General features: G+C 45.9%; 1 protein-coding gene across 5 annotated transcripts; it reads right to left on the bottom strand.

The window, feature by feature from the left end:
- Positions 1 to 1,786: 1,786 nt before the first annotated feature.
- Positions 1,787 to 23,907, bottom strand: TCAF2 (TRPM8 channel associated factor 2). 5 transcript variants are annotated; one of them, XM_075051561.1, is made up of 10 exons: positions 23,854 to 23,907; positions 23,059 to 23,327; positions 14,899 to 15,019; positions 13,447 to 14,080; positions 10,132 to 11,102; positions 9,404 to 9,498; positions 8,183 to 8,396; positions 7,084 to 7,323; positions 4,889 to 5,226; positions 1,787 to 3,447 (listed from the first exon to the last, which is right to left on the bottom strand). In XM_075051561.1, the coding sequence occupies exons 4-10, from the start codon at positions 14,061 to 14,063 to the stop codon at positions 3,202 to 3,204; spliced, it is 2,721 nt and encodes a 906-aa protein (XP_074907662.1). In that variant the 5' UTR covers positions 14,064 to 14,080; positions 14,899 to 15,019; positions 23,059 to 23,327; positions 23,854 to 23,907; the 3' UTR covers positions 1,787 to 3,201. The 5 variants fall into 5 exon arrangements, with proteins under 5 accessions (XP_074907662.1, XP_074907661.1, XP_074907660.1 ...); XM_075051560.1 differs by lacking the exon at positions 23,854 to 23,907 and having other exon boundaries at positions 23,059 to 23,757; XM_075051564.1 differs by lacking the exon at positions 23,854 to 23,907 and having other exon boundaries at positions 1,791 to 3,447; positions 13,947 to 14,080; positions 23,059 to 23,757.
- Between the last annotated feature and the right edge of the window lie 34 nt (positions 23,908 to 23,941).

The following is a 23,941-nucleotide window of genomic DNA, read 5'->3' as shown; positions in this document are numbered from 1 at the left end:
AGCAAGTTTTTTTATCCCCTTCCTTCTATTCCCACAGAACTCCCTGGACCCCTAGCACCCCACTGCTCTGCAATGGAAATCCAGCTTCTGCTCAGCTCTGGCAGTAACCAACTCATATTGCTTGTTTACAAGCGCCACTTTCATTCATCCTCTCCAGCCATTATTCCCCATTCTCATGTACATTCAGCTTTCCTATTATTGGCATGGTTACACTATGCAAGATTGAGTGGGAAGAGTCTTCGAGTCCCCCAAACAGGTGTACATAGCACTGAACACCTGAAGAAAGTGGTCAAAAAAATCATGTGCGTCACTGGCATACTGCAGAGTTAACTTTCTTTCATGTTAAGGTGATGATTCATCTAACCTACCTTAAAGAGAAACAGAGACCTCCAAAGGGCAAATCCTCTGAGCGGTCTTACAGGATGAACTACCCTCTGCAGGTGCCTGTTTCTCTGCATTGGCACTAAAGGGAGCCTTGGGTGAGCAGCTCAGGTTGAGATGGCTAACTTTTGGAGGCCAAATCAGGGCAGATGAATCCCATTTTAGCTGTGCTTGATTTGTGGATTACTTCCTGAAGTTGCTGCCGGAGAATCAAAGGCTAAAATAATCAATACAAGTAGCACAAATTTCTCTAGCTGTCTAACCGAATTTTGAGAAATCAAAATGAGCAGAACCTGTTATTAAATCAGCAGCTCCTTCAATACCACCGAGTTCTTTACTACCAACAAAAGGAAAAGCCATCTTTGAAAATAATTTGCTGCTAGTCAGAAAGCTTATACAAAAGTACTCAAAAAAATTGACAGTCATCGGGATTTTATTTCACTTTTGCTCTTGAAGAGGTATTGTGCCTCTCTGTGTTTCTCCAAGTGTCTTGGCAACCTTCGCAAATCTGACTCTTCACCTATTAGTGAAATCATCCTTAGCCTGGTAATAAAAGGAAAGTCTTTGTCAGATCTTTGTTGGGCTTCCAGCTCCCTACTAGCAGAAGGGAGTATATAGCAATAGCAGGCAACTTTCCACTAAAAGCAAGCTGACTGTAAAAATGAAGCCAGTAAGTCTATAAGTAATTTGAAAACCTCACCAGTGAACCCATTCATTCTTATTTTATCACAGCACAAAAATCCTCTGTTTCTAGTTTTATTTTTCCTAAGGTCAATGTGGCCTCCTAATCTATTTTACTTTTTTCCACTTCAGCTCCTGCTCAGGTCGGTCTCAGGCATATCCTAGGATTTTCTCAGGCTGCATGCTGAACTGCTGTGTGACTACTGCTTGAACTATATTTTCACAGAAATTATTAAATGTTTCATGTGTTATTCTGCAGTCTGCCTCTGTGCTAACATTTTCTTGTCTTACTGCTACAATCTCAGTGTGGCCTTTCTGCTTTGATGGGCTACTCCAGCATGCACCATAACTAGTGGATAAGCAATTGCAGAATTCAGTCCTGCAATGTGCCAATCTTTTCTCTGATTTATGCTACATTGTTTTGTTTTTTTTAATTTATTTTATGGAGGAGAACAGACATCATTCTGAGGGTGACATTAATTTTGAGTTAGTCCAATTTTGAATTTTTTTACTGTGTATGCCTAAATATTTCAGGTTGCATTTAGAGCTGGTGTAAATTGTAGCTTCTCCATTGGAATCCCTATGGTTGGACAAATCCATCCTAGCTCAGAATCCAACCCATCACCTTTTCCTTTCTCTTTTTTTTAATCTAAAACATTTCAAGATCCATTTTGTTGTGCCATTCATGCAAAAAAGAATAGATCCTGCCATATGTAGGTAACAGATCTGATAATATTTTGAGCATTTTTTTTAATGGACATGAACTCAACTTTTATTCATAAACTCATTAAGGGTGAAATCCGCTTTGTAGGTAGGGTCAGATCTAAATATTTATACGATGTAAATTTTCTTCTGAATCTCCAAATCAGGACCAAACCAGTACTGAAACACTGTCTAAGTTATGATTAGCCTCTGCATTTATTTTATTGGGAGAACAACTCATACTAGTAGTGAACAAGAATGGAAGGAAAGTTTGAAAGACAAAGCAAAGTATTAGGTCAATGAATCACAGGGAAATCAGAACCACATCTGAGCCAGAACAAAAATGTAAAGCTGCTGTAATAAATCTTTGGGTCATTTCTATTTACGCTTTTTTAACTGGGCATAGAGACATGAAAGTAGGACCACATACACAACCTGCAAATCCACAATGATTGTTTTATTTATCGCTGATACACAAGGAATGGGTTAGGACTGGTATGCTATTAGGCTAAGCATTAAGATGCCTGCCAGCCCCCATAATAGCCAAGCAATTATGAATGAGGTGGGAGAAACATTAACTTCTGTTGCTCCTTGGAAAAGGCTGGTCCTCTCTCTTGATGAACTGTTTGTTGTCCTCCTCCTCTCTGCTCCCTCATGCTACCATGTCAGCACCTATTTTTTAACCTTTGATGACTTTGATGAGTTAAACCATTACTGACTACAATCAAGTCACCTCTTTGTTTCCACTCTCCCATCTTGCACAGCATGTACCTTGCTGTCACACTATGGTAAGAGTGACAGCTACAACTTATAACTGACTTACTCGCATAAAGCTGGGTCACACAGTAATACAAACATAGGAAGAAATCTACAGCATTTCAGTATCAGCTATGTATTATGTAAGCTGTATATAAGCATTGTAAGGTCACTTTCATGATAGTAGGTGTGGAAGTTCTGCATACTCAGAGCGATTAAAAATTAGGGATTTCAGGGTAACCAAAACCATAGTGAAAATCTCCTGTTACTGAGAATATAACTGAAGAATACAACATTGTGGAGGCTACTATTTGCTCTAAAGATCCATATTCTATTGGTATTGTCCTTGAGAGCACTCCAGTGACTGCTCCACCCTGAAAGCTTCCATTTCATCAGAGAAAGGTTCTGTGGCAACTAAATTGACTCAGAATTACATTTCTCCTGAGGCAAAGAACACAGAACAAAGCTCATTTGTTTTTTAACCCTTCAGAAGATCACTTAGGTGGTTGCTGGTCTGCACACAAGTTTCTGTTGAATTTCTATTGGGGTTGACCTCCATCGACAGCAAGAAGCTAAAGAATTTGGTGTAAAGCTAAGCACCCAGTGAGCTATCATGCAGCTCACAAAGAGAAAAAGATAGGCCATAGCTAGTATGAAAATCAAGGTTTAGGTATTTTTCCCTCATGGTCTATAGGATCTCATTGGGTCCTCTTTCCAGCTGGGTAAAGAGGACAGTTCCAGAGACAGTTCTTTCTTGATAGGCCATCCCCAGGCTGTAAAAAATGGAGCCAAGTTCTTGTTCACCTGCTGAGAAAACTTCTGTGCCCACAAGTTCATCTTAGAAGGGTTGTCTTTTGGGGTGGTGGACATTTTCTGGTAGTCAGAGAAGAGGTGGATGAAGGGGTCCCAACCAAACCCTTCCTGCAACTGATGGAGAAGAATATAGTGTAAAAACAATGAAGTTCTCATTTCACTGGCATTATTCCTGTGTTACAAGCAATAGAAAATTCCATAGGTTTCTGCAGTGTCTTTTAGAATGAATGTCAAGTTAGATGAAGGCATCCAACTTTCAGGCTTCAAAGCATAACTTACAGCACTAGAGTACAGAAAAATACAACTTCCCATTACACTGGCCTTCTAAAACAGAGATGAAAGATGCATTGGGAGCAGCCAGAAATATCAGCAAACTACTATACAAGCTGCTGCTTTGGGCAGAGGAAAGCTTCTTGTGCAGTGAAAAAGCATCAAAGAGGACACTGACAGAAAACCTAGACAGAAAGAGGGCAAGAGAACAAGGAGTAATCAGAAAACAGGAAGGAGAGATTGTGAGCAGGGCATGCTTTGGCTAGGAATAAGAACAAAAGGGATTCAGATAGAAAAACTGCTGTTGCATGAGTAATGAGTTTAAAGAGGGATGGAAAACCTACACAGTTGCTCAAGATGAGGTTAATATGAAGAGCTGACTGGGAACAACAGCATGACAGGATGCAGAATGTCTACTCAATGTCCACAGCTCTTTACCAAGCCATGACCTGCATCTCACTTTCTGACACTAAACAGATTGACACTAAATTGCATCCCACAAATCCTCCATCATGCTGGAACAGCTAAGCAGGAGACAGCACTTCTACATTAGACAGAACAAACAGGCATGTTATCTACCTTCGATAATCCCCTATTGATATGGAAACTCTGGAGCTGAAACTAGCTACAGACTAGGCAGTATCTTTTTGTGAGAAGGCTGGAGATCCATGAGGAGGCCGAGTGGAAGATGAAGAGGTCTGCTCTTGTGCCAGGTCAAAAGCAGTAAGCCAGCTTATACCAGAGGAGGCTCCACACCATGTTAGGTTATGTCTGAACTGTAGAATGCAGGAGCATCTCCTGGACCCTGAGTTCAAGTATCCATCCCAGACACTTCCCAACTCCTTGTCACAACATGTCTACAGTGAAAACTGTCTGTTTCCTTTACAATGACACTTTACAATGCCAAGGCTTTGTTTGCCATCTAGCCCAATGTCCCACAGGAAATCTGCAGCAGATTAAAGAGCTGTGCCCAAGTTTGATCATCCTTTTCCCATTCTGTATAACAAGAAGCAGTTCCTGTTTCTCTTCTAGGGAGAAAGATTAGTATATTGCACTAAGCTCTCGCCCCGAGTGGCTAAACCCAAGTTTGGCAAAGGAAGGTTTTCAGGAGACATCAGCATTAGACGCTCTGTCTGTACACCCCTCAGGTGCTTTCTGGACCGAAGATGAACCCAAATCATAAGCAAACACTTACAAGGCATGACAGCTAGAGTCACCAAGCTGCAGACATCCTTCTGACACAGGCTTCACTGACTGCACTAATACACCCGCTTTTCTCAGTTACCTGCAGGTATGTCTCCAGAGCAGTCCACACCACCCAGTCCTTTAGTTGAGCGCCTTTCTTCAGATACTCTCTTATCCTTTCCGCCCGACACTGTGACCTAAGTGCCTGATGGGCCTGATGCCTGGGGATCCCCAGCACATTCTCATGAACATAGACAGACCAGAGGTTGCAGGTGGCCTCTGTGGTATGAGGGGGAAACTCCCATGCTTGCTGCTGTTGATTGTGTCCCAGCTCATGGACAGGACCCCAAAGACCAGTAGTTTGCATGTGCTTTATGTCTAACATCTCCTTCACTGAATCTAGGTGGCCCATGATGGGATAGCCAGCATGCATCCAGCCTGCAGGAAAGACAGGTACCAACGCACATCGTAAGTATTCAACCCAGTGCCTTTTAGACATAAATGACTGTATTTTTTTTCATTTCTTTAGTGCCTTTCCTCCATCTCAGAAACCACATTGTATTACCACGAATGACAAATTTTTCCCTTTGTGAGATAAGGAAATACTGTAAGTTTCACCCTAACAAATAGTCAAATAAGCAGCGTAAAGGTAGTACTGAACTATCAGTCGAGCACACCTTCGACTGCTTTCCCTTTTTATACATAGCATGCACTCACGGTTGGACTGAAGTTGAGATTTTAGGATGAGGGAAAAAGCCTGACTATTGCCCAGAATACACCTGAACTCTCACAAACTGAGCACAGTTGATGCTAACCCAACCATGCAACAATGTGATTCAGCACCCTGGCAGAGCTTGAGTCTTCATAGGTAGAGTGTGGATACTGCAGGTCTGCACTCCAGTGGTCAGCAGTGTGGATAAGACACATGGAAGTCATAGATTGTCATGCTTAAGGGCTGCAAAGCTTGCCGTGCTTAAGCCTGTTCTTAAACTCACAGGATACCTATTCTATAAACAACTTCCCAGCATCACGCTAGGCGAGAATATTGCACTGCAAGGGATTTTACTTATGCCTACTTGGTGTCTTCATCCCTAATTTGTCCTTCTTCTTGAAGATTCCCAAAACTTCATACAAGAGTCACGTCCCTGAACTCAAACAGCTATTGTAGCAGGGGATAAGCAGCCCTTTACACTCGCTACAAAGGGAGCCTACACAGCTGGCTTTGACTGAACACTAAGCTTGTAGACTACCCAAGTTGGGGAACATGAATGGCAACTCCCTTCCTGCAGGAACTATTTAAGATCTTGAGCTCCCTCTTTTTTAATAAGAGGGATACATGCATTTAGCAGCCACTGGCACCCAAAAAGTTCACGTCCAGAAACGTGAGTGAAACCATTTAGTCCACCCAAAACAGAAGGGAATTTTATGTCTGCAGATTATGATCTTTTTAACTGGCATTTGCTCAGGATAGCAGAACTTAACACTCCCAAGATGTGCAACAAATTCTTTCCATGTGGCTTAGCAAAGGGTTAGGACATCAGGGTTTATGCCAAGCCCTTGTCTCATTGTGGGATAAAGAATTTAACCAGTCTATTTTGAAAAACAGCTGAACAAAACTTGTATTGCAAAGTTCCACATTTACCATATAGTTTGACTCTAGATCAAATGCACTCAGTTCACAACTGGAAAAGCGGAGGTGGGGGAGCATCAGCTGCAAAACTACACACTCGTGAGCTTCGACAGTGATACCAGTTCTACTTCTCCATTGCTATCATCTCAGACACACAACTTTTCAGGCTAAGCTTTGCTCACAATAACCTTTATGGACCCCATCTCCAGCAGGTGGGTACACACAGGTTTAACAATTGTCACTGAATGCGTGAGAACAGTCCTGTGGCTGAGGCAGGGAAAAAATAGAAATCAGGTCGCTCTCTCCCAGCTGTACTGGCTCTGCAGTGCATTCAGGAGGGAGAATGAGTAACTACATGAGTCAAAGTCACCGCAGTCAGCAGCTCTGCCTCTCAACACACCCAGGCAGAAGACCAGCTGAGTGAGACAACACCAGTTTTGAGGTGAGTGAGGCATCTGAAAGGGTCAATATGGTTTTTTAAGACCTTCCTTACCACATTTCTGTCCTGATGGAGTAGCTCACAATTATGCAAGGGTTGTAGTCATTTAACACCTTACACATGTTCCCAGTCTGGTTTTAGCAAAATAACCTTGAAGAAATAGACAATGCTGCTAGAGGCCACTTATCTCTTAGTGCTTGACAAGGCCATATGGCAATGTACCTACCATATGAGATCTGGACATCTGTTACAATCCTCTCTGGCCTTGGGAATTTTGTTGGTATGGCTGCCAATTTGCTTATTGCCACCATGATCTCATTCCACAGGGTCAGCAGCGGCCGTGGGTTCTCCATGTGACGGATGCTGTCAGACGGCACTGTCAGGATGAGATTCTCAACAGCCAGTTCTGCCCAGGGAGCAGGGTAGTGCCGGATACAGGCCTTCCACTGGCTTTCACAGGTCTCCCCTACATCAACAACACAGAAGATCGGTTAGGCACAGCTCTGACTTTTGAGCATGCTCCCAGAGGTCAAGCTGGAGAAAGAGACCACAGTCATGAAATTCTCTTGGAAAACAGTATGTGTGGTAGTTGCATGACTGGGGGCGGTGGCTGTTAACTAGTTAAGCCTCATCCTGTGCTTGGGAAGTCTCCTCAGGCTCTTTAATGGATGGGAAACAGACAGAAAAGGACTGGCATATACCAGAGTTGTAGCATAGCAAGAACAGATCCCTGTTTTCCATCTGAGAACAAGAAGCATCAGGTCTCTACAGTGTCTCTTGACGGTCTCATTTCTTCTTCTCCAGCGGAGATGTGCTGTTTTGTGTAACAACCCTAGTTTTGTTTAGTTTGACAGAAGAGCAAAAAGCAATTGCATACAGGAAGAGAAGAGAAACTGACAGAAACATGGAAAATTCAGCAGATATTTACTGTAGGGACTGGAGATGGCCATATGGGGACACAGTAAAGCAAGCAGAGCGCAGGGCAAGCTTTGTCGTGGCAGAGGTCACTCTGTCTCCCTCCAACACAATGATTTCCATCAGAAATGACAACTCCAACCTCCAAGAAATGTTGGTTTGGACAAACCCTGCCCATTTTGTGACAGGTCCTTCACCTACCTCCTGCACGTAGCAAGCACAGAGTGACTAAAAGTGACTTACCCAGAATCCCAGAGGACAACAAAACAAGGAAACTAAATCTGGGTATTCCGAAACCCAGGCATTTCTAAGACGTTCCTAAGCACAGGACCATCTTTCCTTTCAGTCACAGGGATAGCAGCATCTGTGAGCCGCAGTAAGGAGAAAGGCACCAAGATAAACAAACCTACCAAGCCTGAAGAAAGGAGCTCTGACTGCCCCTTCCACCGTGATGGGCACTTTCCCCAGGACACTCCTTGCTGGTACTACGACATAAATGAGGCCACCCCAGAGGCAGGAAACAGACTGTTTCTGACAGGCGATATCACAGGTACGTATTACCACTGGGGCCCGTTTCAGCTCTGTGGCGTGAGAGAGGTCATCCGTGTGACACCCAATCTGCACCTGGCGAACAGAAGGGTAGGAACAGCTGGTCAAAGGGCTCCAAGTGTGACCTGGAAGACCTACCACAACACCCTGAGCTGTCTGCTGCAGCACTGTCCCTGCAGGGCACGCACACAGAAGCAGCCTTCTGACTCCAGCCTAGTTCAAGTTTTCAGCCTGTGATGACCAGAAGCAGTAAATACAGTGAAAAGAGCTGGTGAAGTTCAGTGCTATCCCTGTCTCAGACAGTCTAACATCTATAGTCTCATTCAGCTACATCCTTCATCAGCAGTTCAGGGTACTGCAGTGACTTTTTTCACTGCACTGTACTTGCACTGATCATTCCTTCACCCTCACCAGCATCAAAGTCACATCCTATAACATATAAGCTGGAGAGATGTGATCACTTCTGGCTCCTTTTATTGTGCCTCTTCCTTGGTCCTCATACAGTAAAACAGACAGCATGTGGCTGCAAGATCAGACAGAAACACCTGAGTTAACTTTACATTTCAGCTGCAGGGAGCTCACTGCAAAAAACATCCAAGCAGGTAAGCATTCATTTGCTTTGTACTTTGCAGACAACAGGATCCCAGGTAACTAGTTTACAGCTGATCTGGGTACATCTACATGAGCAATAGTGACAGTGCTGTGAAAGTACCTTATGAGACATCTGGAGAAACAGAACCAAGTTTGATGCATAGAAGGGTCCAAGTACTTATCTTGGGCCTGAAAATCACCTTGATCAGTTCTCTTTGCACGATAACAAAACAAATACAGCTGCCTTCAGGCAGCAGCAACACTCAGTTATCCCGTTAGCACACAGAAATACGAGGAATGCAACAGAAGAGAGTGGGAGACAAGGCGAAAAATTATGACAATGCTTTGAAAGTGCCACAGGGTGGCAGCAGTAGGAAAGGACTGAAAAGGCAGCAAAACCAGTAAGGAGAAAACCCTTCTCCGTGCTATTTTTGAGTGCTCATCTGACAAATACCTCGGTGTAAACAGAAGCCAAACTAGAGACAGCTTACCTTCAGACCAGCACTGACCACCAGGCAAGGGAATGTTATAACTGCTGTGTGCCCTTCAGGGAGGTAGAGTCCTGTACTCCTCCAGGCTGTCTTACCTAAAAGGTAAGAGAACAGAGTCCTAAATAGTCAAGCACTTCTTTGGCCTGATGTTACAGATTCTGGAAATTTCAAGCTGCAGCAGAAGAATCTTCCATCCTTTTCTTTTCCCTTGCTCTACACACACAGAACTGTCTCACGTTTTACCCAAGCTGTCAGAAATGCAGTTTTAAAGCAATAGGGTAGCAGCATGAACGAGATCATCATACCATTAGCAAGCAAGCAACTCCACCCAAATTTGAACTTCTGGAAATGCCAAGCTTAAATGTGTTTACTAGTATATTTTAAAAATGATAAGAAAAAAAGAGAAACCAAAACCTCAACACCTCCTCCACTCGGATCCTCTTACCCTAAAGTCCTCATAAGAGGTGCATACTGTGGTGGTATTAAACACAGTTGAAGTTGTAATGGTCATAAAACATGTCCTAAATAACAGACTGACAGTGACATCACATTTTACCTTACTGACTGGTCCAGCACAAGCTGGGGCCCACAGGAACTCCCATTTCTAGCTGACTGAAGTTACAGGAAAGCCCATGTTCAGACGTACGCAGACACATGCACACCGAGGAGAGGCACCCCACCGACCGAGCGACAGGATGCCTCAAGAGGAAGGGAGATACACTCCTCACCTGGGTTTGTGCCATCGATTTCCACAGTGATGGGGAGGGCACAGACCCCAGCGGCAGACTTCTGCACTAGGGCTGCACTGTCCGTCATGGTGAGGGACAGCTCGGTGGCCATGCAGAGAAGGACTGCCTCTTTGGAGTTGCTCTTGACAGGGCAGTGCCCGCTGACCTGCGGGATCCCACTTCTCTGAAGCACTTTGGTCAGGATGCGGTGGAGCGAGGCATACGCGGGGCAGTCGTGGGCTGGGATGTGCAGAAAGGCAGCGCAGTCTTGCGCTAGCCTTCGCAGCCAGTCCTTCAAGGGGCCCTTGAGCTCCTCACGCTTGTCTACGTGCCCGTTGAAAAGAGCGAGCGCCTTGCGGAAGTGGTAGTGCTCCCCTGACCCCACGGCCGGGAGCTTCGCTGCCCGGACGCTCTGCCCCAGGATGCTCAGCCCAAAGCGGTTCAGGATTTTGTTGCCGGGATATTGTGCCACAGCAGCTTTGCCGCGGTTCTGGGAAGCCCAGTACCAGGCCTGGCCTCCCATCAGTAGGCCGCCTCCCTCCGCCACGAAAGCGTGAACCCTCTCGGCCTCTCTGTCGCTGTACGAAGAGCAGCAGTAGACGCTGATGTCGCCCGTCAGCTGCGACACCTGCGACTTCACCTCTTCCCGAGAGAGGAGGCTACACAGCTTCTTCAGGCTGGCGTCCACACCCACCAGCCCCTTTCTCCCAGCATCCAGCCAGCGGATAGCATTGAGCAGGAATTTGGCCAGCTTTGGGGAGAACAGCTGGCTCTCGTGGGTGGCCACCACGACACGGCCTTGGCCGTAGCGTGCCGCAGCTAAGAGGCAGCGGTGCGAGCTGTCCAGGCAGAGCGGGAAGGAGAGGACACCGTGCACCAGCAAGATGGAGGGCGCGCCCCCCGTCACCAAATCCAGCTCCGACACACCACGCAGGAGACACTCAGCATCGAGGCTGAGGTTGGCCTGGTGCCTGCAGAACCAAGAGAGGTCCAGGTCAGCCCCCGTCCCAGATCCTTTGCACAAAAGGCCACCTTGTCCACCCCTGCCTCTCTCCTTCCTCCCTCATCCTACTACATCACGTTGTCAGTTCTTTCATTTGAAAAAAATAAAAATCCACCAACACCTCATTTTTCTCCTTTTAAAGCCTCAGTTTTTGCAGCCAAGCAAATCTGTAAGAATTTCAGCACTCATTTAAAAAAAGGAGAGAAAGAAGTCAAAAGGAAGTTTCTAGGCCTCTGACTTTGAAGAGCAGCTTGAAAATCTAAATACATTGCAGAAACTCAAAAATCAGAAGACCTTTCGTATTTTTTAAACTGCAGGTTTAAACTGCAAACGATGTGGGCATTGGCACATCTCCTGTAACAGAAACTTTTCTCCATTTACCCCACCTGAGTCATTATCAACTAGGAAAGCCCAAAAGATTTCTCCATGTCTTCTCTCCCAGCCTCTGGCACTGCTGAGAACTGAAGGAAGGATAGCTAGGCCAGATGGGCTAGATGGACAGGCAGACACACAGCTAGACAAATAATGAGTGACTTGAAGTTAAATCAAGGCCCTAACACATAGTCCTCACATTACCACTAGTTGGTCACCACAATATAAAGAGATTATACTGCGCAAGGCCCTCTTATCTCTGCTATTTCCATATAACTTCTATATGTCACTGTGGAGAAAGACATGTTGAATTACTCTCATTTGCCTTTTTGACACTTTCTCCTGGTTCTGCCAAACACAGTTTTCCCCCAACACCTGGAAAGAATCTGTTGTTATGTGGCCATTGCAGCCAACTCAAGAAGAAATGATGCTGCCCTTCTGCACGCCCATAGGACAGGAATGAAATCTGCAGCTCTTCTTTGGTTATTACCTTACTGAGACCCTTTGTCACACAGAGTATATGCCAGGCATATGGCACAGCACCTGCCTTGGACTGCAGTCTAATTCTCTGTGGGTTAAACAAAGCCAGCAGAAAGGACCAGATGCATGGAGCTGATCTGTTGCACAGAAATTAGGTACCTAAATTTCTCTGTGGCTCTGGATCCAATCAAAACCAGCACAAAAGCACCCTAAACAAGGTGTCATTCACCGTTAGTTACCATTTAAATTCTTGATAATTGCTATGTAATTTTTCTCTGCTGAATTCTCCCCCCCGCTCTTCCATGCACTGTGCATGAGGCAGTGGGAACATGCCTGCGCAATGCAGGTGGGAACAGTAATCAATCGGCAAATTTTAATTAAGTAACTTCATTTGTTAGCTGTGTCCTAAGCAATTCACTGAATTGAACAGCAGAGCTTTTTACTACCTTTATTGAGAAACAAATCTTAAGCATAAGAAAGTATCAAATCCAATTATTTGTTTGAAAATACTAGAAATTTAGTATTGTATATCCACAAGGAAAAGACTGTGAGGAAAAGACTTGCAGGGAATTTTATTGTAATTGTTGCAGCTTTCACTGCAGTGAAATGAAGCTGCCACACAGAGGAAGCGCAGCAGCACTCATGCTCCTCAGAGAACCCATTTCGCCCTGTGTAACTCAGCAGAGAGTGGCCGGAGGCACAGCCTGGCACACCCACTGGCAAGGGGAGGTAGAGGAAGACAGCAGAGCAATGCCCAAGACTCCGCTGCCTGGTGGGTTGTGAGATATGAGCCACAACAGCCCTGAGTTTTACACCTGCTGCTCCAGGACCCAAAGGACCAGGCTGGAATCCCAAACAAACTGGGAGCATGGAGATTCTCTGCCCACAGCCTGTGTCAGAAGCTGAGAAGGGAGCTGGCACCCAGCCCGCCTCCTCAGCTCTGCACCAGCCCCAGGGTTTCACTTGCAGAAGATGAGTTTCTGCAGGTAACAGGCCAAACAGGTTTAGCAGCTGCCAGCCACAGCCTGGCCCAGAGGGCTGGCCTGGTGCTCCATCTCCAGCCTGGTTTTGAACTGTGGGAAGGTTGCTCTGAATGTACACACGTGTGAGGAGAGGGAGAGGAGTTCCTCCTCCCGCCCCCACGTTGCTGTGTGTTGCACTCAGGCACACTTGGTCAGGCAGACTGCTCTAAAAGATGGCTCCCCTCATTTCCTTCCCCTTGAATGAATTCCCCGGGCCTGGCCCAGCTGCCCTGGAAGCAATCAAAGACACCATTCTTTCTGACTGCAAACAGCAGGAAGGTCCCCCTTGAATTGGAAGACAACAATTGCCTCCCATCCTGGCTATTAAAGAACCAGCATTCACCATCATCCTCATCTCTAACCTCACGACTCTTCTATAAACACCTCACCTGCACAGCCTGATCAGTGGTTTAAATAGAGGGCAACTGAGATACTCACGGGACAATTAATGGGATCTTAGGAATTTTCTTGGAGACCTTGAAGATGCCTTTCTCCACTGCGTTTCCTGTGAAGTACACGCCAGCCACGCTGGTCACCTGGTTCCCAGGGAATTCAAACAGCACCTTCTCCTTGCCATGTTGACTAGCCCAGTACCAGGCTTGGCCTCCAATGAGCAGCCCTCCACCCCCCTTTACAAAGCCAGCCAGGTCTTTCGCCTGTGTGCTGTCATAGGCGTCCATACAGTACACCCCCAGGGAGCAGCTGAGCTCTGCCCCAGCCTGTACTTTGGTGCCAGCCTGGAGCAGCAGCTGGGAGAGGGATTCCAAATGAGGATGGACCCCAACCAGGGCCTCGGGGGAGGGCTTGAGCCACTCCACAGCATTTCTGAGGAACTGGGAAAACTTGGACTCCTTCAAGATTCCCTCATGGGAAACAACGACCATCCGGCCCTTCCCATACTGTGAAACGGCGATCAGAACCTGCTTCTTAGAGCTCACAAGTATAGGGTAGGCATCCTCTCCAACAAGTAGCAGCTCACAAGGAACAAAACTGCCAGTGAAGTCCCATGGCCCAATACCGTCCACTAACAGCTCATAGGTGGCAGAGGGTTTCATCTTCAGGTCACTCCTGTCTGGTGGAGAGAAGACCAACATTCATTACAGTATGGCTCAGCTATAAAGAACAGCTATAACAACCCTGTGGAGTCATTTCTTTGTTGTCTAGTAGGAGTTCCAAACAAATGGGAATCATTTATGGGAAGCAGCTTTGTGGACACAACTTTTTCAGGGATTTGGGATTTTTTTGTTGTTTGCTTGTTTGGCTTTGTTATCACACTATTTACCATTTAAACAGAAGTGGCAAGTATACCAAGATGATGGAGGAAAAGAAAGTGACTGTTTCAACAAATTCTGTTTTGCATCATACAGGAGAACACGGATATAGAAGTATTCACTTTCTCATTAACAATTTATTTGGGGAGGGAGAGTGCCAGAGGCCCCAGGAAGTCTACTAGGAACTTGCCTGGGAGAGGTTTACATGGAAATAGCCAGAAAATGAAAAGACGTCATCAACACAGCACACAGCATAATTCAAACATGCAGTTCACATTTTAGTTCCTAATTGGGTATGTACAGAGCTACACACAGTTGCTGCAAGATGGTATTCCAAAGTTGTACTCTTCTACCTCTGTTTAGGCACTATAAGCCCTTGCTTAGTATTAGGAGGTGCTGTGGGGGGGAGAAGTGTCAGCCAAAATGATGGAGACAACCAGCTCCCCTGGAATAACTGTCAAAGTCACACAGTACCTAGGAGAGCAGGTCTGGGCACAGGAGATTCATGCCCTAGTTCCCTGATCCAAACTGCCGTGTGATCTCCAGGAAACCATTTCCCTTTTCTGTAGCTTTGTTTCACCTGTTTTCCCATCTACAAAGTAAAGAGAGTGGTACTGACCTAGATTGCCAAGCCCTTTGAGGTCAATGGGTGACACGTGCTGTATTTAGGCTCCTTCAGTTTGAAAGTTTGGCTTAGCTCTTCACCAAAATTATCGTCTGCCGAGCTGGGGCGGCTGTGACTGCACAAACAGTAAGGTTGTAAGGTTTTGAGGTAGAGAATTATGACCCAGTCCCACCCAGTTCCTGTCATTCAGGATTCACAAGGCTGACTTGGAGCACAATGCCTACGGCAAGGGAAGGAGCTGCTCCGGGGCGGGCCTGGCCCTTCCCTGGCAGCATCCCGTGCCAACACTGCAGCGGTGTTCTCTGGTCTTCACATGCATTTTGTATTTGGCTACCCTGAAAGCAAATCCTTGGCATGCACAGGACAATGGAGAAATCCTGGAGAAGCAGCATCCTTGATTTGGATTGTCACAAGCCCCAGGGTGCTCAGAAACAGCAACCTGATCAAGAATGACAGTATCACTCCCATTGCTTATCCTCTGGACATGCCTGGAAGCTCCTGTTTTTCACCCAAACTCTCATGGGACCCCACTGTTCTACATACAATTTATGAGTCAAAGCTGCTGATTAACATAGAATAAAAACTACATTGCCCAGTAATTTAGTGCTTGTTTGCTGGCTTAGTCTGAATTCCAGCTTTGTTTCCCTGGGTTTGAATAAACCCTACATTTAAAGGCAAATACAAGGTCTAAGTGGTTTAGGTTGTTTTACCAGGAATTGTGCAACAACGTAGTAACACAGCTTGGGAAAATACTAAAGTTTTTTTCGGGTGGTTTCTGTGGATTTGATACTATTGTACCTATACTGACACACTCACTGTGGTACAACTTCTATGTAATCACAATTTCTCAGTTTCCATTGTATTAACCATTTCAGTGTGGAGAGAAAGAAGGAAGTATAATCATAAGACCCAGAGCAGAAACAACTAGAGGCGAACTCCTCTTTCTAGAGAGAGAAGGGAGAAGTCACAGCAGGGACAGAAACACCCATGTCTAACAAAAATTGCAGGAAGCTGCAGAAGACTGAGTTGTATGTCTGTCATGTCAATTAGGAGGAAACAACTACTAGATCTGGGCATACACAGAGGGAAGGGGAAGATCTTGGCTCCTAGCTGCCTCCCATCTTAACATGCAGTGCAAATCCTCCATGACAGTGTCCCGAACGAGTCAAAAACTCTCGATTCCTTGTCCTCCCTCCTGCCCCTTCCACCTCTCACCTCCAGACATTTCCCACTCCCTGCAGAGCCGAGGATATTGAGAGTAGGTATTGAAACATACATTTATAAATCCTGCCAGATGACCAATTCTCTCCTAGCCTTTCTTCTGTCTCTGGAAAAGGGCCAAAAACGCGATGGGAAGATACTGAGACTTCATTAAATGCAGACTTAAGATTCCATCATCTGCTGTCCAGGAGCCATCGCACCCCAGCAAAAGGGATGTACTACTACAAAGGAAGGAATACCCCTTGGTCCACTCAGGAGGAATATCTCTGGGAGACAGATGACCTAGGGGGGGGCTCTAAGGGCCCTTTCCCTGGCAGCATCCCGTGCTGCCAGAATAAGGGAACAGACTTTATGTGTCAAGTGCTCAGTCACTTTGAGGTGAGTCTTTAAGGTCCCTGTAAAGCCTGTGAGGATCTCCACGAGTAAAAAGTATGGGATTGTGCAATATCTGAGAGGAACAGGACAAAAGGCACAGGACAGCCACTGGAGTGGATCACTTCTTAAGAACACAGGCAGCCCAAGTGAGCGAGAGAGACCCAATTCCTAGGGATTTTGCTGCTCTTCCTAAATAGGGGTGACTCTTGGGTTTTCCAGTTTTTCCTCTCTTTCAGATTTACAGGCTAGCTGCCTGCACAGCAACCAAGCACCAAGCATGCCGCAAAGAATCGGTGCACTCTCGCTTCTTAACATGTTTATCAACAAATTGAGCAAGGAGAGGAATGCTGACATTCAGCATTTGCTGAAGAGACAAAAGTACTTACATTCATTATATCTGTTCATCACCAACAAGGTTTTGAACTGGAAGAGGGTAGATTTAGATTGGATATAAGAAAGAAATTTTTTATGATGAGGGCAGTGAGACACCAGAATGGGTTACCCAGAGAAGCTGTGGATGTCCCATCAGCGGAATTGTTCAAAGTCAGGTTGGATGGGGCTTTGAGTAACCTGACCTACTGCAAGATGTCCCAGCAGGGCGAGAGGGTTGGACTAGGTGATCATTGAAAGGCCCTTCCAACCCAAACCATTCTATGATTATGTGATTCTATGACTCGTGTGCTGTGTAGCACAAACGCAAATTTAACATACATTAAAACTGCAAGTGTATGTCAAAGTTCTATGGCATATTCTTCTAAAGAAAGGCAGTGTCTGCACTGCAAGAGTAAGTGGGCTCTAGAGCTGGCTTAAGCATACAAGCGAGAGGCTGGGCTGATGTTAGGCGAGTAATGTGCTCAGGCTCTGCCCTGCAGGAGCATGAGGAACTCAGTCTTAGCCACTGTGTGCTCACATATGTACAGCATCCAGGGTAACTCTGAATCTGGACCACTTGAGAATGGGCTCAAATTTGTGTTAACCTGAAGATGGAAACGACGACTCTCAGGACTGAATATCTCAGGTGTGTTCTGCATGGTTCACCACCCTTTTCAGCACCTGTGAATGCATAAGCACCATGAAGCCACCAATGGGGTAGGCTAAAGCAGTAAGCCATGAAATGTAAAGATCAAGCAATGTGCAAGAAGGGTGGTGAGATGAAGCAATAAATTCAGGTACAATGGATTGCGTGCAAAAGAGAATACAACACTTAAACTTGGACAACAACTTTTCATAAAGAACTGCTCAAAACTATGGTAAAAGAAGGCACCTACTGGAGATCATAGAATCATAGAATATCTCAAGTTGGAAGGGACACATAAGGATCATCAAGTCCAAATTCCTACTACTCGCAGGACTACCTAAAACTAAGCCATATGACTAAGAGCTTTGTCCAGATGCTCCTTGAACTCTGACAGGCTTGGTGCCATGACCACTTCCCTGGGGAGCCTGTTCAGTGACCGACCACCCTCTCAGTGAAGAACTTTTTCCTTATGTCCAAGCTGAACTTCCCCTGATGCAGCTAGAGAAGTGGGATGGAGAGGTGGGAGGCAGCCAAGCAAGAAAGCTTGCATGGAAAAGACAAAGTTAGAAACAAATACATCCAAAAAAGCCTCTCTAATGTTACATAACAAAAGTAAAAAAAAAAAAAAAAAGCTAAATACATCAAGGGAAAATAGAGCCAAAGAAGTAGTATATTAGGTTGTAAATTAATGACAACTCTAAAATTAGATCAAGAAAGCAATTACCAAAGGAAGTTACTGTATTTTATTTTTTTTTACAATTACAGTGTTTAGTTATTAGAAAACAGATTGAAAACTGATAAAAACTATTAAAAAAAATAAATTTCTTAGTAAAAGTACAGCAGAATCAACCAGGCAATTGCCATCTGTAATTACTGTTATTGGTGTTATTTTCATATGGCACTTTACAACAGTAGATTACAAAACACTACAATTTCCAAGCCTAGTAAAATGCTGCTGTGTTTTAAGGAAAAAACCAGGAGTTGCCCATCCTTTGTGGTAGTGTTAACATGCACACTTTAGGGTACAGTCACCGGTTAAAAGGATGCAAAGCAATAGAAAACCTGAGCGTCTACACATACATCTGCCCAGCAATCTTAATTGCTTTTAAAGATAAGGCATGGAAAGAACAAAATGAAAGCAACTGATGACATCTGTCTGGGTATTTTATAATAATTTTGCATTTGGAAAGGTAATTAACATCTTAATCAAAATGAATTTTACTAACTTCCTACAAACTGAAAGCAGGCCGATGGGCTACGATCAGTAAAGACAGGGATATGCTGAATCAGAAGAGACGTCTACACAAAAGAGTGCTGTTCAGTCTTTTTAGAATTCTACATCTGTGATGTAAAAAGGACAGCACATATCACATAAATGAAATTACCAGATAACAGAAAGTAATATGCAGAAGCACAGGAGAAGGATCGTAACCTTACTAGAAAATAATTTTTAAAAAGTGAGAACTTGCCTAAATGCCAGTCCTACGGCCTGTAGCTTTAGAGAAGTGTTGACATCTGTTGGTGAACAAGGAGCAGAGCAGCTCAGAAATCTCCCGGAACTGCAGATACACAGCACTTTTCCAATCCCCCACTGGAGGGGTTGAGTCACATTTGCATGCCTGCTATATAACAGCTCAGATTATTTCCCGTTAAATGTTGCTAGGTTTTAAAGCAGGGGATGAGTGTATCACCACTGTTTTCATTTGAAAAGGAACAGAGAAAAGGTCCAATGCTCTTTGCATGTGGGCCATGCCAATTTACTATAGTCTGCAGTGATGTGGTAAAGGATAAGGAAAAACAACAACTGTATCCCTTCTAAACTAAAAGGACAGCACACGACTTGTTTTGCTATATAATGCTGGGGAACAAGGGAAAGCAGGGATACTGGGACAGCTCACTGAAGCCAAGAATGAAGAACGGGCAAGGTGTAACTCAGGTGGTGGGCAGTGGCTGGCATCCTTAATGGCCTATCACAGATACGTCACACTAATGGCGTAGGGTTAGGCTGATGAAGGTTTGTGCCCTACTGTGGACTTCAAGGGTAGCACCACTTATTGCAACAAAAAAATGTGCAATTCACATAAACAGAACATTGCTTCCTCCTTATCATGCACCATTATATTTTGTAACAAGTAGAAGTATTACAAGCTATGCCTGATCTCTTAAATCATATTCTTTTCCAACTCAGTGTGTGACACACCAACAGAGTAGCATCTGGGGTTTCTTTCAGATTCTGAGACTAACCAAGCAATTCCTCAGAAGAAATGTACACCAAGTAAAAAAAGTAACAAGTTTACTTAGTTCTTCGTTACTGCAGCTAAATAGATATTTACAATCAATCGATGTTCTGAGGCCTTATTTCAAACAACATAGGTGCACAAATTATCGCTCTCGCCCATGTCCTATGAGCTATGCCTCTGATATTCGTTTCCACAGGTATGTCCTCACCACACTCGAGCCACGCTGGGTTGAACCGTGACTTCCCTGGCAGTTGGCATCAGGGGTGTCCCTGCCGATGGCTGGGCTGTCGGTCCGCCTGCCAGCCGGCAGTGAGTCCAAGTTGACGCAGAGTGTGCGGCTTCTGTCTTCATTCCTTTCTTACGCCCCACACTTGGCCCTTTGAACCCAAGCATGAACCCAGTGCTCATGATAAACTTGGGTTCAGTTTGTGTTCCAATCACAAAGGAATATTCAGGGTCATTCCCTTCTTGGTTATTCTGTTTGCTGTTACCTCATATTGTCATCTTCGAGCTTGCACAGACCTGCATTCCTCACTTCTTATCCCCGGTTCCTGTGAGGCTGCGGTGCCAGCTTGATCCACACAACTGGGCAAGTGAACCTCCAGGCCACAGCCTGTCATGGCAGGGCTCTGGTCAACCTACACAGTACAGTGACTCGAGCCATGACGTACCTGGGAAGTCGACCCTTTGACACCACCCAAAGGTCCTTCCTTCTCGATGGGGTAGGCCACCTTGAGTCCTGCCCTTGCCTGTGCAGGACCTGCCGATAAAGCTGCAGCTGAGCTGTGTTGCCCCACACCATCTTTCATGTTTTATGTCCAAACCTTGTTATCTCTAGCAAGCCTTTATATAAACCTATTCATAAATCTAGCACGTTGCGGTCTAGCTTTGGATAGGCTTCATGTTCTGGGAGGCTGTTCCAGACTCTTGCTGCAATTAGTTGTTTTTCAGGACATTTTACTGCCCAGGCTATTCTCTGCTGTTTTAGGCAACCATCTCACTTGTCTTTCACTCTGCCTGCAAGCTATTGCCAATTTTTTCATTTTCACCTCTCCTAAGCATACCCATCAAGTTCTGAAATCTTTCTTTTGTATTCCCCCCACCTTGATTAGTTACTGTCTTCAGTTTCAAAATCGTCTGTACCGTGTATCTTCTGAAAACAGGCCTGACATGAGACTAAGGCTCCTTTCCAATGCTGTGGTACTATAAACATGCCTTAAAAGAGGCTTAAAACAAGGCTTAAATGACAGGGTAGACTATTCTGACCTGCCTTCCACCCATACATAACCTGGCAAAAGCATTATGGCATTAACATCACCTAAAACACTCACTACCTTTTTTCTACTATCTCTGTCCGCTTTTCCATAAAGCCCTTCACATACAGCCCACTTTCAGCTTTTGTCTCTTGCACCCTAAGAGAGGCCCTTAAAAATATCTAAGCAGTCTTTGAAAAGTTACTAAGGGACACAGCCCACAGTACTGGGTCTAAATTACTTATGTAAGAGGTTTTGCACTGCTATGTTGAAAAGAAGGGAATGACTGAAAATATATGAGATATCTAACACCTGTAAAAGATCTCCACCAAAAGATCTCCTCTCCTTTTGACTATTTATCACTTTCCTAAACTCGGTACTAGCATGTTTGGCAGTTGCAGCTAAGTTGGCACCATTTCCACATACTGCAATTTTAAAATGCTGGATTATGAAGTATACAACATACAGCTGAAAAAGTACTAGTCCCAAACAGAAACTTCATTGTCAAACATAAGGCAAATGACCAGCAAAAACTTACTTTAAACCAACATATAGTTGGTTTATTATTAGAAAGTCTAGGTGAAAAGAGAGGTCAGACCTGATGAATTGGGAGCGCAGAGAACTTGTGTGTTAGTGCTGACTGGAGAATGTAAATCCAGTACCATACAGACTCATTAGTCAGGGGACAGATGAAGAAGTATCTCCCATGTTTTACCTGTGCCTCCCCTAACAAGACCTGCTAGACCTGCTGGATGAGTACCAACTTAGATGCTTCCCTCCGTGTTCCTCAGTGTATCAAGGCCCAGGGTCTATGCACAGAACCAGCTTTGTACCGCCTACAGATTTCATCTGCCACCAAATAACTCATCCCTGTTAAACTGCAGATCGATAGCAGCTAGAAGCTTCTAGACTAAATGCACCCAGAAACCACAACTGTATCCTTCCCTCTCCACCTTCCCCCTACTTACTCAGTTTGAAAGTGCACTAAAGTGTATGTTCACTTGGGGTTGAAAAGCATGCTCTTTTTCAGGGCAAACCTGTAGATTTTGCAGTTTACACCCACCTGCTAAAGCAACTACAGGTTCTTTATTTAAGCTCTTTTGCTGCTACTTTCCTTTGGCATCGGCACAGCCAACCTAAGGCTGCTGGAGTCATTGTGCACTGTGCACAGATGCAGCTTTATACTGGCACAGAACAACTCCAGGTTGCACGCAGAGTCAGGACAGATGCAACATGCATACTCAGAGAGCAATCCCACATACTGCTGCCAAACCTTCTGCAACCTTTTCACAGATCCCTTCTGAACTTAGAGGCCTGCATTGCATGGGCCTGTGCCCTGAGATGGCAATGCAGTTTGGAAAAGCAACTCTGGAACACTGAACACCAGCCTGTGAGCCTCTTTCCTGTCACCTTCAGCGACAGGTTTTGTTCCTGAAGGATCAAGCATCAGGCTGAAGATGCAAAAGCAGAAGGCATACAACAAGCAGGCATCTGTCCTTTCCTCAGCTGCTCAAGGGGTGTGCACAATACAGCCACGGTTTGCGCAGCCCCAGCTCATTTTTGGAGACAACGGTGCGGAGGAGTGACTGCTGCAGGCAGGAAGGCAGGGCTGTTGTGTGGCAGCCTGCCCGCCCAGCGCCTGTGGAAAGCCGGAGGAGAGGGGAAAGGAAAGTTCAAGAAGGGTGGGGAAGGTGCCACCTGACACAGGGAGCACGCAAAGCTGTGTGAGGTGGCCTAGGGAGCCGGTGTTAACAGGTTGCAGTGGAAGGCTGAATGTGTTTTAACACTTTTGCTTTAGTTATTCATGCCTGAAATGATGGACAAGGTCCTGGTCTGATTCTACATCACTGGAAGTTGCAAACGATTTGGCCAAAAGTAGCATACAGCCCATGAGATTTGTACAGGTGCCAAGTAAGCCCAGAACACGGTCTGCTAATTCCTCTACACTTGCACTAACGCTCTTAACATTCAGAGGGAGCATCTCTTTTTATTGATGCATCCCCCAATACTCCAGCAGCAGGCCAAGGCACAAAACGGTGTTACTTACCCGGATGGATACGGATGGGCAAGCCACAGAACTTACACTCTGCGCCCTAGGTACGTCTTCACCTTTCCTGGTCCAGGGTAACAAACCGTTTTCAAGCACGTGGTTTTCTAGCAGGATCCCCAGCCCAGCACCCCAAGGGATGTCCAAGCTCCCCAGGCTTCACCCTTGCTGCCAGCACGTTGCTTCCCAGTCTGTTTCTACAACCTTTCCTTTAATCATCCACAAACGTGGCGGGCAAAAAGAAAAGAAGCCCACGCATCTGCAACGGACTGCAAATAGTGAGGTGGCAGGAGGGTTAGTTTTACACTAAGCGCAGCTTACGAGTAAAACTGTTCCAAGGCAGGGGAAGGCAAGGCAAGGCAAGGCAGGGGAAGGGAAGGCAAGGCAAGGCAAGGCAGGGCAGGGCAGGGGAAGGGAAGGGAAGGCAGGGCAGGGCAGGGGAAGGGAAGGGAAGGGAAGGCAGGGCAGGGGAAGGGAAGGGAAGGCAGGGCAGGGGAAGGGAAGGGAAGGCAGGGCAGGGCAGGGGAGGGGAGGGGAGGGGAAGTGAAGGCAGGGCAGGGCGCAGCGGCTCCTCCTCGCCGCCGGGCCGGGCCCCCCTGCTCCACCTGCGAGAGGTGGGCGCACCTGCCCCGGGCGCCCAGCGCTGTAAACGCGCGCCCTCCCTCCTCTCCTGAATAAACTCTTCCTCCTCAGCTCCCCCCCCCCCGGCCCCGCAATGCCGCCAGGCGCCCGCCTTCCCCCTCCCGCCCCGCCGGCAGTGGCCTCTCCGCCCCCCCGCCCCGGGGCGACGCGCACTTTCACCCCGGCCCCTGGCACGGCGCGGCACGGCCGGGCGCTTTGCGGCAGCCCGGCCGCCTCTCTAGAAACTTCTCGGTCCCTCCCT

This window comes from Buteo buteo, chromosome 19 (genome assembly GCF_964188355.1).
Source record: "Buteo buteo chromosome 19, bButBut1.hap1.1, whole genome shotgun sequence".
NCBI lineage: Eukaryota > Metazoa > Chordata > Aves > Accipitriformes > Accipitridae > Buteo > Buteo buteo.
This window is presented reverse-complemented; position numbering and strand designations above follow the sequence as displayed.

What these genes read in the sequence shown, in the direction of transcription:
- TCAF2 (XM_075051559.1), bottom strand. Translation starts at nt 14,102, where the DNA reads ATGTTGGTCTTCTCTCCACCAGACAGGAGTGACCTGAAGATGAAACCC. An exon ending in AAGATCCCATTAATTGTCCC is followed by an intron (nt 11,103 to 13,446) that starts GTGAGTATCTCA and finishes TTGGTTCTGCAG; the next exon opens with GCACCAGGCCAACCTCAGCC. An exon ending in AGATGTCCAGATCTCATATG is followed by an intron (nt 5,227 to 7,083) that starts GTAGGTACATTG and finishes TCTTTCCTGCAG; the next exon opens with GCTGGATGCATGCTGGCTAT.